The 21,822-nt window shown below is 51.3% G+C and overlaps 1 protein-coding gene across 1 annotated transcript; it reads right to left on the bottom strand.

Annotated features, from left to right (window-relative positions):
* Window positions 1-17,813: 17,813 nt before the first annotated feature.
* On the bottom strand, window positions 17,814-21,146 carry LOC120662296. The gene is made up of 4 exons (XM_039941475.1): window positions 20,871-21,146; window positions 19,815-20,282; window positions 18,869-19,679; window positions 17,814-18,397 (listed from the first exon to the last, which is right to left on the bottom strand). The coding sequence occupies exons 1-4, from the start codon at window positions 21,144-21,146 to the stop codon at window positions 17,814-17,816; spliced, it is 2,139 nt and encodes a 712-aa protein (XP_039797409.1).
* Between the last annotated feature and the right edge of the window lie 676 nt (window positions 21,147-21,822).

Raw genomic sequence — 21,822 nt, 5'->3', positions numbered from 1 at the left:
TGCAGGAGGTATGCACAACCTCCTAGGTTCGAGTCGTTGCCAGCACGCCGACATGCGTCACAAAGCTGCCGGTAAAGCCAAGTTAGTGCTGCCGACCCCCAGCTGTACTGAGCGATGTTCTCCTACTGCTGTCCCAGAATTGGAAGGACCATCCATGAGATGGTGTTCCCGGAACCATCAGGAAACAGGAAGCCCCCTAACAGGTGCCACAACCACACGCGAGCATACCGCTCTACAGCCTCCTGAGGTGCCCCCTGATGACAATGGTTGAAATTCTGCTTCAACCAAGCCGAGCTAACCCCTGAGGTCTTCCTATCCTTGACTCCCTCAGGTGGTTCTGGTGGTCGAATCCCAATATGTGCCTCCACCGTATCCCTCCAACCATCAGTCTGAATCATGCCGATCACTACGTTGCCCTCTAAAGGTAGCCCGAGAATCATCGCCACATCTTGCAAAGTGATGCTGACCTCCCCGCAAGGTAAATGGAATGAATGTGTCTCTAGCCTCCATCGGTCTACAAAAACAGTCAGAAGAGGTGCATCCATAACTGGGAGCCCCGCACAAACAACACGCGCCAGAGGAAGCATCCCGGCCCGGCGAAGATACGACACGTATCGCTCATCCCACCGAAGTGGGGAGTGGGTATGTGCGCGGAGGGGCTGCAGCGCCTGATATCATAGCAAATGAGTCATTAGAGGGCAGGAAAAAAATATAAATTAAAGTACTTGGTAAAACAAATACTAACCTCGCCACGGTCAACTAGGATGTGTGCTCGGTGGTTGGAGTCATAGAATGTCTCCAGTAGGGGGAACCTGGGGTGCGCCATCTTGCAGTGACAAACTAAAAATTGATCAGTTAGAACCAACAGAAAAAGTATTTAAAATGATCATGGTAATTAAAATAATAAATATAGACGATCAATAAATATTATTGCAACAACTATTGTAGAGTAACAATGATCTCTATTTAAGCACCACAAATCTATGCAAGCACCACAAAATTTTCAAGCTTCTTAGTTCGTACTACAAGTTGTAGGAGCATGCACATGATTAAATGTGGTGCAGTGTGCAAACACAACGAAGAACTAGTACTTGCATAACAAGTAGTTTTGATGAAGATGTCGTTTATATTGGCATCACAAGAATATTATTTCTCCCTCTACTCAATCCTAGAATAGATATTAATCGGTGCATGCACGTGCTACCTCACGTCCAAATCGTGAGCAGAATATCATCTACGTATCATCCAAACCGCTAATCATGAGTATGCTATGAACTACAAGACTTTTCCTTAACTCAAAAACCTAACCCTAATCACCATGAAACACTCATATCTACTAATGGGCATGGTTAAACGATAAAAAATCTAGGCAATACCTTAAGGGATGGTTGGGGAACGATTCCCCCCACTCCCCCCCTCCAAAACGCCAGATTTGGAGGGGAGGGGGGGCGGTGACGGCGACTCTGCGTCCGGCGACGGTCGGGAGGAGGGAGGGAAGAAAGGGGGTGCGGGAGAAGGGGCTGGCGCGGGCCCATATTATTGGCGTTGTCGCGCCAGCCCGTATGGCGCGGCAAGCATTGTCGCGCCAACGCATGTGGCGCGACAAGACTGACCACGTCAGCGCCCATGTGGCGCCGGGCCGGGTCGCCCCGCCAGTGTGGTGGATCTTGTTGGAGTAATGGGCTTGGCCCATTCATTCTAAAGGATTAAAAGAATTTAAAGCCCACTATTAATGCTAGGGAATCAATGCTTAATTCCGTACCGGGAATTGAGGAGGATCTCAACCGACTTAAAAGGTGGACTTCGTGTACACCACTTGTGAAGCCGGTAAGAGGAGGACGGTGAACCACACGTGCGCGCGCTCGCTCGCCTCGTCGAGCCGGGCCGGGCCGGGCCGTGACCGAGGCCGAGGCCGAGACGAGGCGCGGCGCGGCGCGGCCGGGCGGTGCGGTGCGGTGCGCGTGCGCGGCCGGACGTGACGTGCAGGTGCCGGTGCGGTGCGGTGCGACGTGATGTGCTGAGATGAGAAGGATGTTTTGCAGTAAAGAGTATTAAAACAGAGGGTTAATGTCGTCACTAATGACCGGACATTGAAGGCTCTTTACGACGTCCAGATTCGTTGAACCTGAGGCACTTTAACTGCCGCTCATCAAAGCCATTCATGACGTCCAGGTTCGTTGAACCTGAGGCATATCGTGCCTATATAAACCAGCACCCTCTCCTCTCATCCTCACTCATCTCAAGCACTCATCCAGGTACTCCTCTTCAGGAGACCTCTCCCTTCTCCCTTAGCTGCTTTCTGCCTTCCCCACCGCTAGCACTGCGCGCACAGGTCTAGCGAGAGCAGGGCCTCCGGAACCTCTGCTCGCTGAAGGTCCTGCACGGGACGCGGGCAATTAGGTTTTTGGGAAGCGTCTTGACGCGACTGCTCGCTCCCTGAACGACTCCTTCGTCTACTTCCCGTCGTAATCGCTCGTGCGAACGACTACTTCGACTACTTCCCGGCGTAACCGTTCGTGGGACTGCACTGCGAACATCTTCCTGCATCGACATAGTTCGGCTACTTCGAGCAAGACCAGTCGAATAGTATGTCTATTCCAGCTGGTAACGGCGCAACCAGTGCCTCCGGCACTGGTCCCGCCTTGGGGTACTTACTAAACCTACTCTGGTTTAATTCTTTGTTCATGCTTATTAGTGAGAATAATATGAACACATGCACATATCTTATACACACATTATCACTCATCTATATCATGAAATTGATATTAATATTTGGAATTAAAATATACCAAAAATTGCCTAGATATCTAACAATCCAAAAACCTAATTGTGTTAATAGGCTTTCGGTATCTAGCTTTGCTGCATCAATCAAACCATCACCTTTTGATGGTTCAAATTACAAATGTTGGCAAGAGCGGCTTATACTGTGGTTAACACTATCGAGAGTGATCCATGTGAAAGAGGGTAAGCCTGAACAATTCTCTCCAGAGGAAGGGAGTGCGTTCGATGAGGCTGATATCCTCTTTTGAGGCTTGATCATTAGTGTTCTCGGTGATAACCTGGTGGATTCTTATATCCGGCTGCCAACTGGCAAAGCATTGTGGGATGCTCTTGAGGCTCAATATGGAGTATCTGACGCCGGGAGTGAGTTGTATATCATGGAGCAGTTCCTTGAGTACAGGATGGTCGAAGACCGTTCTATAGTGGAACAGGCTCATGAAATACATACTCTGGCAAAAGATCTCAAAAATTGCAGCAAAGAGTCCCCATGTGTGTTACCCAATAAGTTTGTGGCCGGAGGTATAATCTCTAAGCTGCCACCTTCTTGGAGGGACTTTGCTACTTCTCTAAAACACAAGAGACAGGAGTTCACAATAGATGGACTCATAGGGACTCTTGATGTTGAGGAGAAGGCGAGAGCAAAGGACATACGTGGGAAAGGAGTTGTTGGTGCTTCAAGTGCCAATCTTGTTCAGAAGAACAACTCCCACAAGAACAAAAAAAAGCTACCGCAGAACCAACCAAAGACTAAGAAGACAACCACTTTTAAAAAGAAGAAGAAGACGGAAGCTTGCTATGTGTGCGCTAGTACGGATCACTTTGCTGCAAAGTGTCCGAACCGCAAAGGCAACGACTCCGCCAACATGGTTATTAGCGAGCCTGGAGGAACTTCGGGGTACGGTAATTTATTACCTACTGTTCTTTCAGTCTTTGGTTCACCCGAGTGGTGGGTTGACACTGGTGCTAATATTCATGTTTGTGCTGATGCTTCTTTGTTCTCTTCTTACCAGACCGGCGGGACTTCCTCCTTGCTGATGGGGAACGGATCACATGCGCGTGTTCTTGGTGTTGGTACGGTAAATCTGAAGTTTACTTCGGGGAAGACCGTGCAGCTGAAGAACGTGCAGCATGTCCCCACCATCAAGAAGAATTTAGTCAGCGGCTCTCTACTGTGTAGAGATGGTTTCAAATTAGTCTTTGAGTCCAATAAATGTATCTTGTCTAAGTTTGGTACTTTTGTTGGAAAAGGTTATGAAAGCGGAGGCTTGTTCCGTCTTTCTTTGTCAGATGTTTGTAATAAAATTGCATACAATGTTATTAACGTTGATGAAACAAATGTTTGGCATTCGAGGCTTTGTCACGTTAATTTTGGTTGTATGATGCGCTTAGCTAATTTGAGCTTAATTCCAAAGTTCACTTTTGTCAAAAATTCTAAGTGTCATGTATGTGTTGAATCAAAACAAACTCGTAAGCCTCATAAGACCGCAGAGGCAAGGAGGTTGGCACCCTTAGAATTAATTCATTCCGATTTGTGCGAAATGAATGGAGTGTTGACAAAAGGTGGTAAAAAATATTTCATGACTTTGATTGATGATAGTACTAGATTTTGTTACATCTATTTGTTGAAGTCAAAAGATGAAGCTTTACACTACTTTAAAATCTATAAAGCTGAAGTAGAAAACCAACTTGAGAGAAAGATCAAAAGAGTTAGGTCAGATCGTGGTGGCGAGTATTTCTCAAATTTATTTACTTTATTCTGCGAGGAACATGGTATTATTCATGAGAGGACGCCTCCCTATTCACCTCAGTCCAATGGGGTTGCCGAAAGAAAGAACCGCACTCTAACGGATTTGGTTAACGCCATGTTAGATACAGCGGGACTTTCCAAGGAATGGTGGGGTGAGGCTATATTGACTGCATGTCATGTCCTAAACCGTGTTCCTACAAAGAATAAAGAGATAACTCCATTCGAGGAATGGGAGAAGAAAAGGCCAACACTGTCATACTTACGTACATGGGGTTGTTTGGCAAAAGTGAGTGTGCCAATAACCAAGAAACGTAAGTTTGGACCTAAAACTGTGGATTGTATCTTTCTAGGTTATGCTATTCACAGCGTTGGATATAGATTTTTAATAGTGAAATCTGGAGTACCTGACATGCATGTTGGTACTATAATGGAGTCCAGAGATGCTACATTTTTTGAAAACATTTTTCCCATGAGAGATGAAACAAGTTCATCTAGGCAAGAGTTCATCGAGGATGATGGCTCTGCTGAGCCGATAGAACACAATGAACATACACTTGTAGAAAATCCTGAGGAGGATAACAATGATGCTACGAGAAAGAGCAAGAGACAAAGGACTGTAAAGTCTTTTGGTGATGATTTCATTGTATACCTCATAGATGATACACCCAGAACCATTGAAGAGGCATATTCATCTCCTGATGCTGACTATTGGAAGGAAGCAGTAAGGAGTGAGATGGATTCTATTATGTCTAATGGAACCTGGGAGGTCGTTGAACGTCCTTATGGATGTAAACCGGTTGGATGCAAGTGGGTGTTCAAGAAAAAGTGTAGGCCAGATGGTACTATTGAAAAGTACAAGGCTAGGCTTGTGGCCAAGGGTTATACCCAAAAAGAAGGAGAAGATTTCTTTGACACTTATTCACCAGTTGCCCTATTGACCACAATTCGAGTTTTACTTTCCCTGGCAGCCTCTTATGGTCTTCTCGTTCATCAGATGGACGTTAAGACGGCTTTCCTCAATGGAGAGTTAGAAGAGGAGATCTATATGGATCAGCCGGATGGGTTTGTATCAAAGGGTCAAGAAGGAATGGTTTGTAAGTTGTTAAAATCTTTATATGGTCTCAAGGAAGCGCCTAAGCAGTGGCATGAAAAGTTTGATAGAACTTTGACCTCTGCCGGCTTTGTTGTGAACGAAGCTGACAGATGTGTGTACTATCGCTATGGTGGGGCTGAAGGAGTGATTTTGTGCTTGTATGTGGATGACATACTGATCTTTGGCACTAGCCTTAATGTGATTAAGGAAGTCAAAGAGTTTTTATCTCAAAATTTTGAGATGAAGGATCTGGGAGAAGCTGATGCTATCCTTAATATAAAACTGGTAAAAGAGATCAATGGTGGGGTGATTCTTACACAGTCTCACTATGTGGAGAAGGTGTTAAGTCACTTTGGTTATAGCGACTATAAACCTGTCTCAACACCATATGATGCCAGTTTAATTCTTAGAAAGAACAAAAGAATAATGCGAGATCAGTTGAGATATTCTCAGATCATTGGTTCATTAATGTATTTAGCGAGCGCTACAAGACCTGACATCTCGTTTGCTGTAAGCAAACTGAGCCGGTTTGTTTCAAACCCGGGAGATGATCATTGGAAGGCTCTTGAAAGAGTAATGCGCTATCTGAAGGGGACAATGAACTATGAAATTCACTACACCGGGTACCCAAGGGTACTAGAAGGGTATAGTGATTCAAATTGGATTTCTGATGCTGATGAGATAAAGGTCACAAGTGGATATGTGTTTACACTTGGTGGTGGAGCTGTTTCCTGGAAGTCTTGCAAGCAGACCATCTTAACGAGGTCAACTATGGAAGCAGAACTTACAGCATTAGATACCACCACTGTTGAGGCTGAGTGGCTTCGTGAGCTCCTTATGGACTTGCCGATAGTTGAAAAACCGTTACCGGCAATCCTAATGAACTGTGACAATCAAACGGTAATTGTCAAGGTGAATAGTTCAAAGGATAACATGAAGTCATCTAGACATGTGAAAAGGCGGTTGAAATCTGTCAGAAAATTGAGAAACTCCGGAGTTATAGCCCTGGACTATGTTCAGACGGCTAAAAATCTGGCAGATCAGTTTACAAAGGGTCTTTCACGAAATGTGATAGACAATGCATCTATGGAATTGGGCTTGAGACCCACGTGAGTCATTCTATAGTGGAAACCTATCCTATGTGATCGGAGATCCCGTGAATTAGGATGGTGAAACAAACTAAAGTCTGACTGTGAGAAGAGAACCTTTGTGAAAAGGGCTCATTCCGTGTATAAGGTGCATTTCTCTTCTAATCTGTATGGCAGGTTGGTCTATACCTTAATGTGTGCCAGGTGGTTTCTTTTAAATAAATGAGTTATTTTCTTGAAACAAAGATGTTGTCCTACATAACATCTGAAAGGAACACACCTATATGAGTTTGACCACTGGTCATGGTCTATGAGAATTGGGTATTCTCTAGAAACTCATGAAGGGCCTGGAGTATGACTTATAAGCTCCAAACCGCGGGGATGCTTTTGCAGCCTAGTACCAGTGTAGGGCTCTGGTCAAACTTGTTTGCACAAAACTGGCAATTCAAGGCATAGTCCATTGCACAGTTGTGAATAAGAGTAGCCTTTGTCCTAGATGGAAGTTCAACTTAACAGTCTCTGTCGAATACTGGTATATCAATGAGGGAATGAGGGTATTTCTAGTGTGGCTTAAATTTCTTGGTGGGGATTGTTAGAGTAATGGGCTTGGCCCATTCATTTTAAAGCATTAAAAGAATTTAAAGCCCACTATTAATACTAGGGAATCAATGCTTAATTCCGTACCGGGAATTGAGGAGGATCTCAACCGACTTAAAAGGTGGATTTCGTGTACACCACTTGTGAAGCCGGTAAGAGGAGGACGGTGAACCACACGCGCGCGCGCGCTCGCTGTAACAGAACGGGCCAAATGCCAGTTGGGCCGGGTTACTGTAGCGACATGCTACTGTAGCACGGCGGCAGTTTAGTCCCATACTGAGAATAGAAATGAATCCATATCAGCTTAAATACCAGGCCCCGGGAAGCTAAATAACTCCGGTTGCAACCTTTTGCGCGAAGCGAGGACGAAAGCGCAAGAGAGTTATTTAGCAGGTGTGATTTACTCAACGTGCAGAGTAGATCTTAGCCGTTATCCCAGGGTAGGTCGTTACAGTGGTATCAGAGCCGACTCTCGCGGTTTCACGCCACATACGGGCAGAAGTGCGCGGACATGAGCACGGGCGCGTGGTCGCAGATGCCAAGGCATGTGGACGGGCGCGTGCGAGGCACGGACGTTGCACAGGGACCGTTGGCACTGGACGCACGGACGTGGCACATGGGACCGTTAGCACTAGACGTATGGGACGTGGCCAAGAGAGGAGATCCTGGTGGTATTTAGGTTGGTCTGGTACTCGACGGGGACGTCGAGTCCTAAGGGGGGATGATTGTAACAGAACGGGCCAAATGCCAGTTGGGCCGGGTTACTGTAGCGACATGCTACTGTAGCACGGCGGCAATTTAGTCCCATACTGAGAATAGAAATGAATCCAGACCAGCTTAAATACCAGGCCCCGGGAAGCTAAATAACTCCGGTTGCAACCTTTTGCGCGAAGCAAGGACGAAAGCGCAAGAGAGTTATTTAGCAGGTGTGATTTACTCAACGTGCAGAGTAGATCTTAGCCGTTATCCCAGGGTAGGTCGTTACACTCACTCGCCTCGCCGAGCCGGGCCGGGCCGGGCCGGGCCGTGGCCGAGGCCGAGACGAGACGAGGCGCGGCGCGGCGCGGCGCGGCCGGGCGGTGCGGTGCGCGTGCGCGTGCGCGTGCGCGGCCGGACGTGACGTGCAGGTGCCGGTGCGGTGCGGTGCGACGTGATGTGCTGAGATGAGAAGGATGTTTTGCAGTAAAGAGTATTAAAACAGAGGGTTAATGTCATCACTAATGACCGGACATTGAAGGCTCTTTACGACGTCCAGGTTCGTTGAACCTGAGGCACTTTAACTGCCGCTCATCAAAGCCATTCATGACGTCCAGGTTCGTTGAACCTGAGGCATATCGTGCCTATATAAACCAGCACCCTCTCCTCTCATCCTCACTCATCTCAAGCACTCATCCAGGTACTCCTCTTCAGGAGACCTCTCCCTTCTCCCTCAGCTGCTTTCTGCCTTCCCCACCACTAGCACTGCGCGCACAGGTCTAGCGAGAGCAGGGCCTCCGGAACCTCTGCTCGCTGAAGGTCCTGCACGGGACGCGGGCAATTAGGTTTTTGGGAAGCGTCTTGACGCGACTGCTCGCTCCCTGAACGACTCCTTCGTCTACTTCCCGGCGTAATCGCTCGTGCGAACGACTACTTCGACTACTTCCCGGCGTAACCGTTCGTGGGACTGCACTGCGAACATCTTCCTGCATCGACATAGTTCGGCTACTTCGAGCAAGACCAGTCGAATAGTATGTCTATTCCAGCTGGTAACGGCGCAACCAGTGCCGGAGGCACTGGTCCCGCCTTGGGGTACTTACTAAACCTACTCTGGTTTAATTCTTTGTTCATGCTTATTAGTGAGAATAACATGAACACATGTACATATCTTATACACACATTATCACTCATCTATATCATGAAATTGATATTAATATTTGGAATTAAAATATACCGAAAATTGCCTAGATATCTAACAGGTCTGTCGCGCCATCCGGACTGGTGCGACAGAGGCTAATTATCGCGCCAGTAGGGATGGCGCGACCAAACAGGCTATGACGCAGAAATAAAATGACAATCGGATTAAACTTAAAATATTATTAAAAAAGGTTAAAATAAAAAAATTCCTTGTTTTGCTGCTCGAGGCCTCGGTGTTCCATGGATGCCGGGCAGAGCCCCGACCAGCGGACCAGGAAGGTGGCATGCGATCGCGTTGCACGCCCACGCCTGCTTGACTCGTACTCTTTTTTTTTTCCTTTTTCCTTTTGAGAGGCTAGACTCGTAGTATTCTTCTTTTTTCTTTTTCCTTTTGAGAGGCTTAGACTCGTACTACGTAGTACTCTTCTTTTTTCTTTTTCCTTTTGAGAGGCTTAGACTCGTACTACGTGACACTGTGACAGCGTCGAAACACACTTTTGGTGTGTTTAGTTGGCGAAAAAGTTTGGGTTTTGGTACTGAAGCATATTTTGTTGTTACTTGACAAATAATATTTAATTATAGATTGATTAGACTTAAAAGATTCAGCTCGTTGTAATCAATTAGACTGTATAAATAGTTATTTTTTTACTGTATTTAATACTCTATTCGATGTGACGGGTACTGTACATTTTTTTTTTTAACTAAACTGTGCGTTCGTTGTTTCACAGATAGACGGGGCTTCGTACTAGATGGGCTGCATGGCTTTCAAAATTTGGGGCCCGTGGGCCGTCAGGTGCAGCAGTAGCAGCATCACAGGCCAAAAATCTATCGCATTCTTTTTTTTTTGAAAGAAAAGTTTTCGCATGTGCTCGTGCATCAGCAATTTAGGCCCATCTTTACATGTAAAAAAAAAACCATAAACGCATTAAAGTGAAACGGAATCTTGCTAATTGGAAGCACTAAATGAAGTCTATTTATAAAATTTTTTGCATGGATGGGCTGTAAATCGCGAGACGATTCTAATGAGCCTACTTAATCCATGATTTGCAACAGTGATGCTACAGTAACCATCCGCTAATTATTGATTAAACATGGATTAATTACATCATTAGATTCGTCTCGCGATTTACAACCCATCTATGCTAAAAATTTTATAAATAAACTTTATTTAATACTTCAAATGTCATATTTACATCTTTACATATTTTTGCAAAATGAAACACACCCTTAGCACGCTCACGCCCTTCACTTCTCCGGTTCTCCCTGTCTTTTCACGACTCTCTCAACACCCACTAAAGACTGAATCTTCGTGTGAACCGAGCCGTTTCACATGCCTCGTCAGCTCCTTTAGGCTTAGGGTTATCAGGTTATGGCAAGATTCCTTGAGGCTTGCCAAGCTTTCATTTCAGTTAGGTCCAACGCGGCGTCGAGCACAGTAGCCGTGCAAAGTTAGGCTGCCGTACGTCTCCTTCGGGCGTATCTCAAGGTGTTGGGACGTCGATGGGAGATGCATGGCCATAGCATGATGACTCATATGAGAGTGATTGTTGAAATTCATCGTGTTCGGCTAGTCTGCAGCCCTCCAGCCCTACAATATTTATCTCTCACACCACTCCAGCTCCAGCCTCCAGCCACCAGTCAGGTAACAGTATTTTTCTCTCACACAACTCTAGCTCCAACCTCCAGCTCCAGCCTGCCGAACACGGTAATTATGTGCTTGGCCTATTTATTGTCATCAATAAAATTAAAAGAATTCAAAACCCACTATTAAATGCTAGAGAATCAATTGCTTAATTCCGTATCAGAATTTGAGGAGGATCTCAACCGACTTAAAGGGTGGACCCTGTGTACATCACTTATTAAGCCGATAAGAGGAGGTTGGTGAACCACACGCACGCGCAGAATAAACCTTGGCTGTTAATGAGATTCCTATGATTCAAACCGTGGGCTGGCGTGGCACGGGGCGCGGACGGACTGGTAGAATAAAATCTTTGCTGTTAATGAGATTCCTGTGATTCAATTGCACCAGTAACTGCCGCTCATCAAAGTCCATTACATCATCTAGGTTCGTTGAATCTGAGGCACCTCCACGTCTATATAAACCAACCCCTCCTCCACTCAATCACACAACAGCAAGGTCTTACTTCAAGTACTCCTGCTTAGGAGACATCTCCCTTCTCCCACACAACAGCAAGGCCTGAATCTGAGGCACCTCCACGCCTATATAAACTAGCCCCTCCTCCGCTCATCCACACAACAGCAAGGTCTTACTTCAGGTACTCCTGCTTAGGAGACCTCTCCCTTCTCCCACACAACAGCAAGGTCTTATTTCAGTTACTCCTGCTTAGGAGACCTCTCCCTTCTCCCACACAACAGTAAGGTATTACTTTAGGTACTCCTGCTTAGGAGACCTCTCCCTTCTCCCTCTGCTGCTTTCTATCATCCCCATCGCTAGCACTGCGCGCACAGTTCTAGCGAGAGCAGGCCTCCGGAACCTCTGCTCGCTGAAGGTCCTACACGGGATAGCGGGCAATCAGGTTTTTGGGGGAGCGTCTTGATGCGATTGCTCGCTCCCAGAACGACTACTTCCTGGTGGCCGAACGACTACGTCCTCTACATCCTGGTGGCCGAACATCTACGTCCTCTACATCCCGGTGGCCGTACCTGTGTTCCCCAAGTGAACAACAAGATCGTCTCGACTACTTCCTGACGGCCATCTACGCTGGAACGATTAAGATCGGCTACATCGAACAACCCTAACCGACACTATGTCCAGTCATGGAAACGGCGCACCCGGTGCCTCCGGCACTGGTCCCGCCTTGGGGTACACTCTAAACCTATTCTGGTTTAATATTTTGTCCATGCCTGTTAGTGAGAATAAAATGAACACAAGCATATATTTTGTTCACACATTATCACTCATTTATGTCATGAATTTGGTAGTAATATTTGGAACTAAAATATACCGAAAATTGCCTAGATCTCTAACAATTCAAAAACCTGATGATGTTAAAAGGCTTTCGGTATCTAGCTTTACTGCAACAATCAAACCACCACCTTTTGATGGTTCCAATTACAAACGTTGGCATGAGCGGCTTATACTATGATTGACAGTGCTGAGAGTGATGCCTGTAAAAGAGGGTAAGCCTGATGTCGCTGCAGGAAATGGACGACTACAAAACTACTCGATTGCTCGTTTGTTGTGCGCTTGATCAGATATGGTCTAGCACGCAAAGACTCGAGGATTTAGACTAGTTCGGGCTTGAAATGCCCTACGTCCAGTATGGGGGGTGTTGTTCTTACTCTATTGCTCTCGAGCTCGGGTGCTCAAAGTTTAGAGGGGAGCTTACAAGCTGGTCAAGCAGTGCTGGATCTCTGGGAGTCCAACCCTTTCCTACGTTTATAGTCTAAGGTGATGCCCCCGTTTACAAATATCTAGCGCTATGTCTTGGCACCGTCGGGGTGCGATTTGTCTTTGTTCGTCGTCGGGGCCCACTCGGTCGGTCGGGAGTGAGCAGGTTTGATCCTGGCGATCTTCTCGGGCAAGGGACGATCCTGGCGATCTTCTTGGGCAACGCGTTCCCCCGGAGCTGTCCCATCCTGGCTCAGTCGGGGCGGCGTGACCACTCGGGTGGTAGCTCGGGGGTCTCCTCCAGTCTTGTCCCCCGGAGCCTACATTTCTTGTCCGCGCGGCTATCTTGCGTAGCTCCTGTCACCCGACGGCGCGCCCGGTGAGGGGTGTCTTACCGAGGTCTGGCCGGGGGCGTCCGGTCACGCTCGCTGGCATAATGAGATGGCGCACAGAGGCAACCATCATTATGGCGCGGGGGGGGGGAGGCAGTGTCTGTGGATGCCCCCTCCCGTTGTGTCACGGGGCCCACGCGAGCGGCATTGTCCTCTTGTTAGGGAGTCTAGCTGCCTGAGCCCTTGCCGCAAGATAAGGAGAGCTGGCATCCTGGAGCTTGTCCGAGGCCTATCTTGGCCGGCACGCCTGTCAAGAGGCGCGGCTTTCTTGGAGCGCACGTCCCGGGTCACCGGCATGGCTCTGACCCGGGGCGCTAGGTCGGGGGGCCACCACGTGTCCCGGAAGGTTGGACTCTCGGATCTGCTGGCTTAGGAGCGAAGGCGGCTCCCTACACGGCTTGGTGGGCTGTTCCATTCTAAGCCCAGTGAGATTGATGGGCTTCTCTTTCTATGAGTCGGGCCCGCTTGGGATCCCGGGTTTACACCCCCGTCAGAGGCCCCCGAGCGGCTCTGCGATTTTTTAATAATCGTGGAGCCGCTGGACTTGGTCTTGACGACCCCTGACTGGGGCGTCCCATCCAACTGCCCGCGCTCTCAGCTTTCGACGTGCGCAAGCGATGGCGTGATGGGGTCTGGCCCGTCTTGATGGCCGGCTGAAGGGCCGTGGAATCTCGAGGCCGGCCGTCGCGTCTTATTGTCGTACTGCGGACGCCTCGTTTTCCCTCGTTCGGGGCTGCCTCCCATTGGTGGGTCGTGCGGCGATCGTACCCCGAGTGGCGCGGCGGTAGCTTGGCATGCTGGTGACGTCCCGTTGGCATTCAAGAGGGGGTTCGGTTAGGTAAGGGCCTTTGGCGTGCCCCGTTTCGGCTGACCTGCTGAACGCTGGGGCCGTTCGTGCCCACGGTTGCCTATAAATAAGGGTATTGTGGACACATAGTTCCACTCAAGTAGACGGATCATGGAGATCCTTCTGGTGGTTCTCTTCCTCACACCCCACACCCGTCCTCCAGATGAGTGTGGGCATGGCTTATGTCTCTGGTGCTAGAAGAATGCTTGCGAACGGCGGGGGATCTTCCTCAGGCATGAACTCGCCAATGAGTTCATCCCGCCAACTGCTACCCGGCGCCGACAAGTCCGAGGGCTTGCTGCTGGAGTTAGGCAAACCAGGCCACTGGTCTGCCGGCTCCCTTGCCAATCGGCGAGGGGGGCTCCCAGCTTCTGGTGGCCTCCTTGGACTCCCCTCGGTGCCGGCTCGGAGACTTGGTGGTGGTGTGGACCTACCCTGCCATTTGGGTCGCCCCTCTGCGTCCTTCTTGCGGCTGCCGCTCCCCTGAGATCTCGGGTGGGCATCTCACGCGTTGTCGACGCGGAGCCGCGGATCTGCTGCCTCATCTTCTAGCACAGCTCAGTGCTGTGCTTCATGGCAGCGGGGGATGGTCATGGGCTCCTCGCTCATCAGGCAGGGTGGTCTTGCAGCAGGGATGGGTCTCCGCGCCTCCCTCTGGAGGCGGGCGGTTGGAGTGGTGCGACTGGAAGGCGTCGTGGCCGATCGGAAGGAGATCATGGCCCGTTTTCCAGTGCCTGAGGAAGATACCCAGAAGCAGCGCCGGAGGGGAGTTCGGGCTAACCTCAGCTCCATTAAACTCCCTCTCATCAGCATCGTCTGCCTCTACCTCCGTCGGGGGGTTCTCGGCGCGGCTAGTGCTGGAAGAAGGCTTGTGAGGTGCTACAAGAAGTCGCGACGTTCTTTGGCCATGTCCTCTAGCTTGCCAGGTAGCAGCCATTGCCTTAGCCCCTTTTAGTTGCTCCCTTAGTGGATGTAAATGGATTTGATCCATTATATCTGTTGTTTCCCCGAGTTGGGGACAGCTAGTTTTTGTTTGATGTAATGGCTTTCGGCCGATTATTGTAAGGAGTCGATTGATGAAATAAAGTTAGCCCTGGGGTGTTTTTATTTGCTAATCTTCCGCGCTGTTTTTTTGTTTTCATGCCTCAACGATGAATGACTCCACTGCGATAGGTGGCGATCGGAGGAGGTGAACCCTACCACTTGACCTAGATGGCCCGGAATGGCGGGTTCGGTGAGCTCGATAATGGGTACGCCCATTTAAGGACAATCCATGTGAAGTCCGACCCTGCCACGGACGACCGGGTCGACGGAGCCCCATTGGGAGCACTCCACTGCTCTACAGCCCGCATCCCAGTCAGATACCCGAGCCATCAGCCAGCTCGGGGGGGAGGGGGCTAGTTGTCCTCCCCCCTGGAGGGGATTCCGTGGAACGCTAGAGGCTGGATCGGACAGGAAAATTTGAGACGACCCGACTGCTATCGGGGCAGGTCAGGATTGGGCCGCTTGGTGCTCATCTCGGTTTTTCTTCCCTGGGTCTTTGAGTCAAGGCGGCACGGAGCCCTCAACAGACTGGCCTTCGAACCTTGAGATCGAATCGTGCGGTTACGATTCGTTTGAGACACGAAAACGGTTCGCCGTCTTCCCTGCAGTTGGAAATGAATTGACGACGGGGATTTAATTGGAACTGTAGAGTACGCACCTGTGGAGTCGATGCGTCGTGCCAGTTGCCATGGAGAGGCCCGTTTGTTGCAGCTCGTGTCTCGAGGCATTGCTTCGTTCGGGAACCGCTACGGAGTAATGATGACGATCGCCTATTTAACCCTCTGCCTCCTGTCGCCTCATTTCCGTCGACATTGATGCCTGCCAATTCTCGGAAAAAAGGGAGGATGAAAAGGCGAAGGCGTGGGGGAAAGGAAGGAGAGGAGTGCTAACCGCCCTCATCGTCGTCGTCGATCTTCGCCCGATGGCTGACGACAAGCGTCCTCGTGATGAGGAGTCCAGTGCCGTGCCGCACAGTCTGCCGCGGGTATGCCGCGAGCTCTTCTGGAGAAGGTATTTTTCGCTACCGTCCTCGTTCATCTATCCCTGCATTTTACTTTGCTGTGTTTGTGATGATACCTACGCGGTGGTAGGGTGCCGTCGACGGGTCCTGGAGCGTGGATCGCGGGGCAGGGTGGCGTTGGGCCGTCGGGCGGTCCCGTTGCCTCCGGCTCCTCTTCGTCCAGTAGACCTCCGGCCCAGGGCGGTGCTAGAACGTCTGCTGCTACTGCCGGCGGTTCCTTGTCGTCCTCCGTCGCACCCCCAGTGCCGGTTGTTGCGGTGCCGTCAGTTGCTGCCGCCGTCCGGCCAGGCCTGCCTGCGCCGGGGTTGCCTGCGCCGGGTTCGCCTGTGGCGTCCACCACATCCTCGGAGTCTGGATCTGCGGAGGTCCACCCGGACATTCCTGTTCTGCAACGGGAGTGCGACCTGGCGCGCGGTCGCTTCTCGGCCGCCTCGGTCGAAATCGAGCACCTGCGGGACAGCCTGCGGGCGGTCGAGGTGGCCCTGGGCGCTGCCGAGGAGGAGGTGCGCGCGGCAAGGGACACTGCGGTGGACGCCCAGGCCCGTGCCTTTGGTGAGTTCTATTCTTGATCGCACCTTCCATCCCCTGTTTTTCCTGTATTTCTGAATTTTTGCCCACAGTGCTGGAGGAGGAGTTGGAGACCGTCCACCACGAGGTGATGGACCTGCAGCGCCGCCTCGGTGAGGTGGAGGACCAGCGCGAGGCCCTGGAGGACGGCGCGCTCGCCGTCTTCCGTGTGGTGGAGCCGCAAGAACCCATGCGGGTGGACCAGCTCCACGCCCTCCCCGAGGTCATCTGCTCGTCGGTGTGGTCGGGGATCCGTCGTGGCGCCACCGCCGCATTGGTCTCCGTCAGGCTGCGCACTGGGGTGCACCTCGGGGGAATCGATCCCGGCTTCCCGAAGACCTCCAGCGCAGCGGTTCGTCGGCGGACCATACTGGACTTCGCCGGGTTCAGGCGGGTCGTCGCGGCGGAGATGGACGTTGACGACCTCCTACGACGTGGCGCGGACCCGGAGCTGGACGGGCCGTAGGAGCCTAGCGGGATGGCGACAGAGCGCGGGGCCAGCCGACAGCCCCTTTTTGTTTTTTTTAATTTTGAAAAAATTGTAAGTGTTGTACCCCAAGCTGATCGTGTGGCTTGGGTGAACATTTGGGGCGTTCACCGTGTGTGTGGTGCCCCTAACTATGTTTAATTTTGTGTTTGCTTCTCATTTTTGGCTCCGTTTTCCATCTCGCCCGGGTTCGGTTTTTTTTAAGAAGTTCTGGCGTTCGTTTTTTGATTTGGGTATGGGAGTTTCTGTGTGTTGCATGACAGGAGAGACCGATGTGCGAGTGCTGCACAGTTCATCCCATTGAGGCCCCCAAGCGCCTTGGCCTGAGAGTTCTTAGTGCAAGGGGCTGTAGAGGCGAGAAAACAATAGCAAGTAGGATGGTCGAAGACCATGGTCTGGCCCCCGAGCGCTCCGAGCCAAATGTGGATGGGTCGGGGTACTAGAAGCCAGAGAACTTGTGTGTGCTGTGAGTATGCAAGAAATGCAGGTGTGCAGCCCCCGAGTGATTCTGGGCCGAGAGTTGCCGGGTCGGGAAGCTGGGTGAGTGCACTCTGCTGTGCGGGGAGAACAAATCGATAGGTGTCGGGCCCCCTAGTGCGCCGAGCCGGGAGTGGCCGGGTCGGGGCACTTGAACTGAGCCTACTAGTGCTTTTTACAGAAAGAAACGTTGTAACTGTTCTATGTTCCAATAGTTGGTCAGAATGTTACCGTCGGAGTCTCTTAGCTTGTAGGTGCCTGTACGTATCACTTTTGCGATGTTGTAAGGTCCCTCCCATGGCGGTGAGAGCTTGTGCTTGTCCTTTGTTGACATGACCCATCGCAGAACCAGATCTCTGACCTGCAGCGTCCTCTCCCGTATGCGCCTCTCGTGATACCTACATAAAGTTTGTTGGTAGCGAGCAGATCAGTGTAGCGTAGCTAGCCTTGCTTCTTCCAAGACTTCCATGGCGTCCCTCCGGGCTTCGGCTTCCGTTGCTGGGTCAAAGGCTTTGACTCTCGGCGCGTCGTAGTCCAGATCGAAAGGCATGACGGCCTCGGAGCCGTATGTTAGGAAGAAAGGTGTTAGTCCTGTAGACTGATTAGGTGTGGTTCGCAAGCTCCAGAGCACTGCCGGCAGCTCTTCCACCCAACGGCCTGCGAACTTTTTGAGCATGTCAAAAATGCGCGGTTTGAGCCCTTGGAGGATTAGGCCGTTAGCTCTTTCTACTTGCCCGTTTGTGCGCGGGTGTCCGACCGATGCCCAGTCGATCCGGATCCTGTATCCTTTCGCAAACTCTTGGAAGTAGTGATCTGTGGAATTGGTCCCATTGTCGGTGATGATGGAGTTGGGCACGCCGAATCTGTAGATGATGTCCAGGAAGAACTTGACGGCCTCCTTTGAGTCGATCGTGGTTATCGGTTTTGCCTCTATCCATTTTGTGAACTTGTCGATTGCGACAAGCAAGTGTGTGAACCCTCCTAGTGCCTTCTTGAGTGGCCCGACCATGTCTAGACCCCATACAGCGAATGGCCATGTTATGGGAATGGTCTGAAGGGCTTGGGCTAGCAAGTGGGTTTGTTTGGCGTAAAACTGGCAGCCTTTGCACGCGCGGACAATTTCTTCCGCGTTGCACAGTGCTGTTGGCCAGTAAAATCCTTGTCGAAAGTTTTTTTGACCAGGGAGCGTGGCGTAGTGTGGTGTTCATAGATCCCGGCATGTATCTCGAGAAGGAGCTCCTTGCCCTGGGCAATGGGGATGCACTTCATGAGAATGCCAGTTTCTGAGGGGCTGCATTTGTAGAGCTCGCCGTCGATTACAGCGAAGCTTTTTGCTCGTCGGCCTACCCGGCGGGCTGAGTTACGATCCTCGAGGAGGACTTCGTGAAGAAGATAAGCCAGTAGGTCGGCTCTCCAATCTGCGGTGTCTGCCGGGCTTGGTTTGTATTGTCCCGTAGCAAGACAAGTTGGGCCTCCAGGTACCTGGTCGGGGGCTGGGTCTTGCATGCTCTATTTCCCCTATTTTTGTCTTGTCTACGGCCGGCTGCTTCTCTCGCGCTGACGGCGCGTTCAGGTCATTGACGAAAATGCCGCTGGGCGACGGCTTGCGATCGGCGGCCATTTTTGCGAGGGCGTCCGCGTCGGGGTTTTGTTTCCGTGGGATGTGGTGGAGCTCCAGACCACGGAATCTCTCTTCGTGCTTACGGACTTCCTGGCCGTATGCGTCCATGAGAGGGCTTTCGCAGTTAGAGTTCTTCATGATCTGGTCAACTACGAGCTTGGAGTCGCCGTAGACGTACAGGCGGGTTGCCCCGATGTCGATGGCTATGCGGAGGCCGCTGATGAGCGCCTCATACTCTGCTACGTTGTTGGATGCAAGAAAGTGGAGGCGGACTGCGTACTGGAACTTGCCTCCTTCTGGGGAGACCAGGACAACCCCGGCCCCCACGCCGGGTCCCATGACCGACCCGTCGAAGTAGAGGGTCCAGTACTCGTGAGAGATTTCTGGGGTCAGGGCTTGGACTTCTGTCCACTTGGCAATGAAGTCGGCCAGGGCCTGAGACTTTATCGCCGTGCGTGGCACGAACTTGACGTCGTAGCATATTAGCTCGACTGCCCATTTGGAGATCCGGCCTACGGCGTTGCCATTGCGAACGACTTCTCCGAGTGGGAATGTGGTGACGACCGACACTATGTGCTCGGTGAAGTAGTGTTGCAACTTCTTGGCCGTCATGACGACAACGTATAGGAGCTTTTGTGTCTGCGGGTACCGCGACTTGGTGTCAGTCAGTACCTAGCTGACGAAATACACGGGTTGTTGGACCTTAAGGGCGTGTCCCTGTTCTTCCCTTTCGACCACCAGAGCGGTGCTGACCACATGATTAGTGGTTGCCAAGTAAAGTAGAAAGGGTTCGCAGGGATCCGGTGCCATGAGCACCGGCGGAGAGGATAAGAGAGCCTTTAGGCAGTCGAGGGCCGCCTGTGCCTCCTCCGTCCAGACAAAGGTGTCAGATTTCTTGAGGAGTTTGTATAGCAGCAAGCCTCGCTCTCCCAGCCGGGCAATAAACCGGCTGAGCGCTGCCAGGCACCCGGTTAGCCTCTGGATGCCCTTAATGCCGCGGATGGGTCCCATGTTGGTGATGGCCGCGATTTTGTCATGGTTGGCTTCGATGCCACGCTCGGACACCATGTATCCGAGTAGCTTGCCCTTAGGCACACCGAACGTGCATTTCTCAGGGTTCAGTTTGATGTTGAACCTTTTGATATTTGCGAACGTGGTGCTTAGGTTGGCGACTAGGTCATCCGCGCACGGCGTCTTGACGACGATGTCGTCAACGTAGACCGCGACCGTCGCCCGAGGCGGACCTGGCCAGTCGGGGTCGATCCGCGGGTTGATCTAGTCAGAAAAATAGGTTTGCATGCATCGCTGGTATGTTGCCCCTGCATTCTTGAGACCGAACGGCATTGACACGTAACAGTACGAGCTGAACGGCGTGATGAAGGATGTCGCGAGCTGATCGGATTCCTTCATCGCTATCTGGTGGTAGCCCGAGTAAGCATCTAGAAAGGATAAGATTTCGCATCCAGAGGTGGAGTCGATTATCAGATCTATCCTAGGCAAAGGAAAAGGGTCTTTGGGGCAAGCCTTGTTCAGGGTAGTGTAATCGACACACATCCTCCATTGACCAGTTTTCTTTTTTACAAGGAGTGGGTTGGAGAGCCAGTCGGAGTGGTAGACTTCCTTTATGAAGCCAGCGGCTAATGGCTTAGCTATCTCCTATCCTATGGCCATGTGCCTCTCGTCATTGAAGCGGCGCAGTTGTTGCTGGACGGGCTTGGATCTCGACAAAATGCGGAGCTCGTGCTCGGTGACCTCCCTTGGGATGCCCGGCATATCGGACGGCTTCCAGGCAAAAGTGTCTTTGTTGGCGCGGAGGAAGTCGACAAGCGCGTGTTCCTATTTGGCTGACAGCTGGGAGCCGACTTGCACCGTCTTGGTTGGATCGGCGTCGTCGACCGAGACCGGCTTGGTCTCATCGGTTGAGACGAAGGCCGGTGCCTGGCTAGGCTTGCCAGGGTCAGGACGGCACTCGGGAGTGGTGGCGCAAAGTTGGCCGAGCTCGGCCGAGTTTGCCGCAGTGGCGGCGAGGTCAAAGTACTCGCGGCTGCTGACGTAGGCCTGCTCGAAGGAGCCGCTCACAGTGATGACGCCGTTCGGGCCCGGCAGCTTGAGCAGGTAGGTGTAGTTGGGCACCGCCATGAACTTGACGTAGGCGGGGCTCCCGAGAATGGCATGTTATGCCCCCTTCTAGTCCACCACCTCGAATGTGAGGGTCTCAGTGCGGAAGTTGGCTTTGCTGCCAAATGTGATCGGCAAGTCGATGTTACCGATCGGGTATGCCTTCATGCCCGGCAGGATGCCGTAGAAGGGGAAGAGGGATTCCCGCAAGCAGGCTCGCGGGATTCCCATGGCTTCCAGAGTGTCCACGTAGAGGACGTTGAGGCTGCTGTCCCCGTCCATCAACACCTTGGATAGGCGCATGTTGCTGACGATGGGGTCGACGACGAGAGGATAGCTTCCAGGTCGAGGAATGCTGACCGGATGGTTGTCCTGATCGAAAATGATGGGCTGGATGCCCACTTTTACTTTCTAAGAATGGAACTTGCGGCATCACATACCTCGCGGAGCCGAACCTTCTGCAGTCGCCTAGAGCATTCGTCCTCCAGGCCGCCGATGATCACCAAGCACCGGTCCACATCTGGGAACTCCCCTTCCGCCGGCTTCCCTTTGTCCTGGTCGGCGTTGGGCCATTTGTCGCAGCCGTCACTATCGGTCTTGGCTGTCCTACGGAGGAGGTGCTTCATCATATCACAATCTTTGAACTCGTGGTTCACCGGATAGCCATGGTTGGTGCATGGCTTTTCCAGGAGCTGGT

This window comes from Panicum virgatum, chromosome 2N, assembly GCF_016808335.1.
Source record: "Panicum virgatum strain AP13 chromosome 2N, P.virgatum_v5, whole genome shotgun sequence".
Taxonomy (NCBI): domain Eukaryota; kingdom Viridiplantae; phylum Streptophyta; class Magnoliopsida; order Poales; family Poaceae; genus Panicum; species Panicum virgatum.
Note: the sequence above shows the minus strand (reverse complement) of the source record. Positions and strands in the feature narration are given on the sequence as shown.

Coding starts and splice junctions, on each gene's coding strand:
- LOC120662296 (XM_039941475.1), bottom strand. CDS start 21,146: ATGGCGGTGCCCAACTACACCTACCTGCTCAAGCTGCCGGGCCCGAAC. Junction 20,283..20,870: donor ATCCAACCAAGACGGTGCAA/GTCGGCTCCCAG, acceptor TTTTCTGACTAG/ATCAACCCGCGGATCGACCC. Junction 18,398..18,868: donor AAGACCCAGCCCCCGACCAG/GTACCTGGAGGC, acceptor TATGGGGTCTAG/ACATGGTCGGGCCACTCAAG.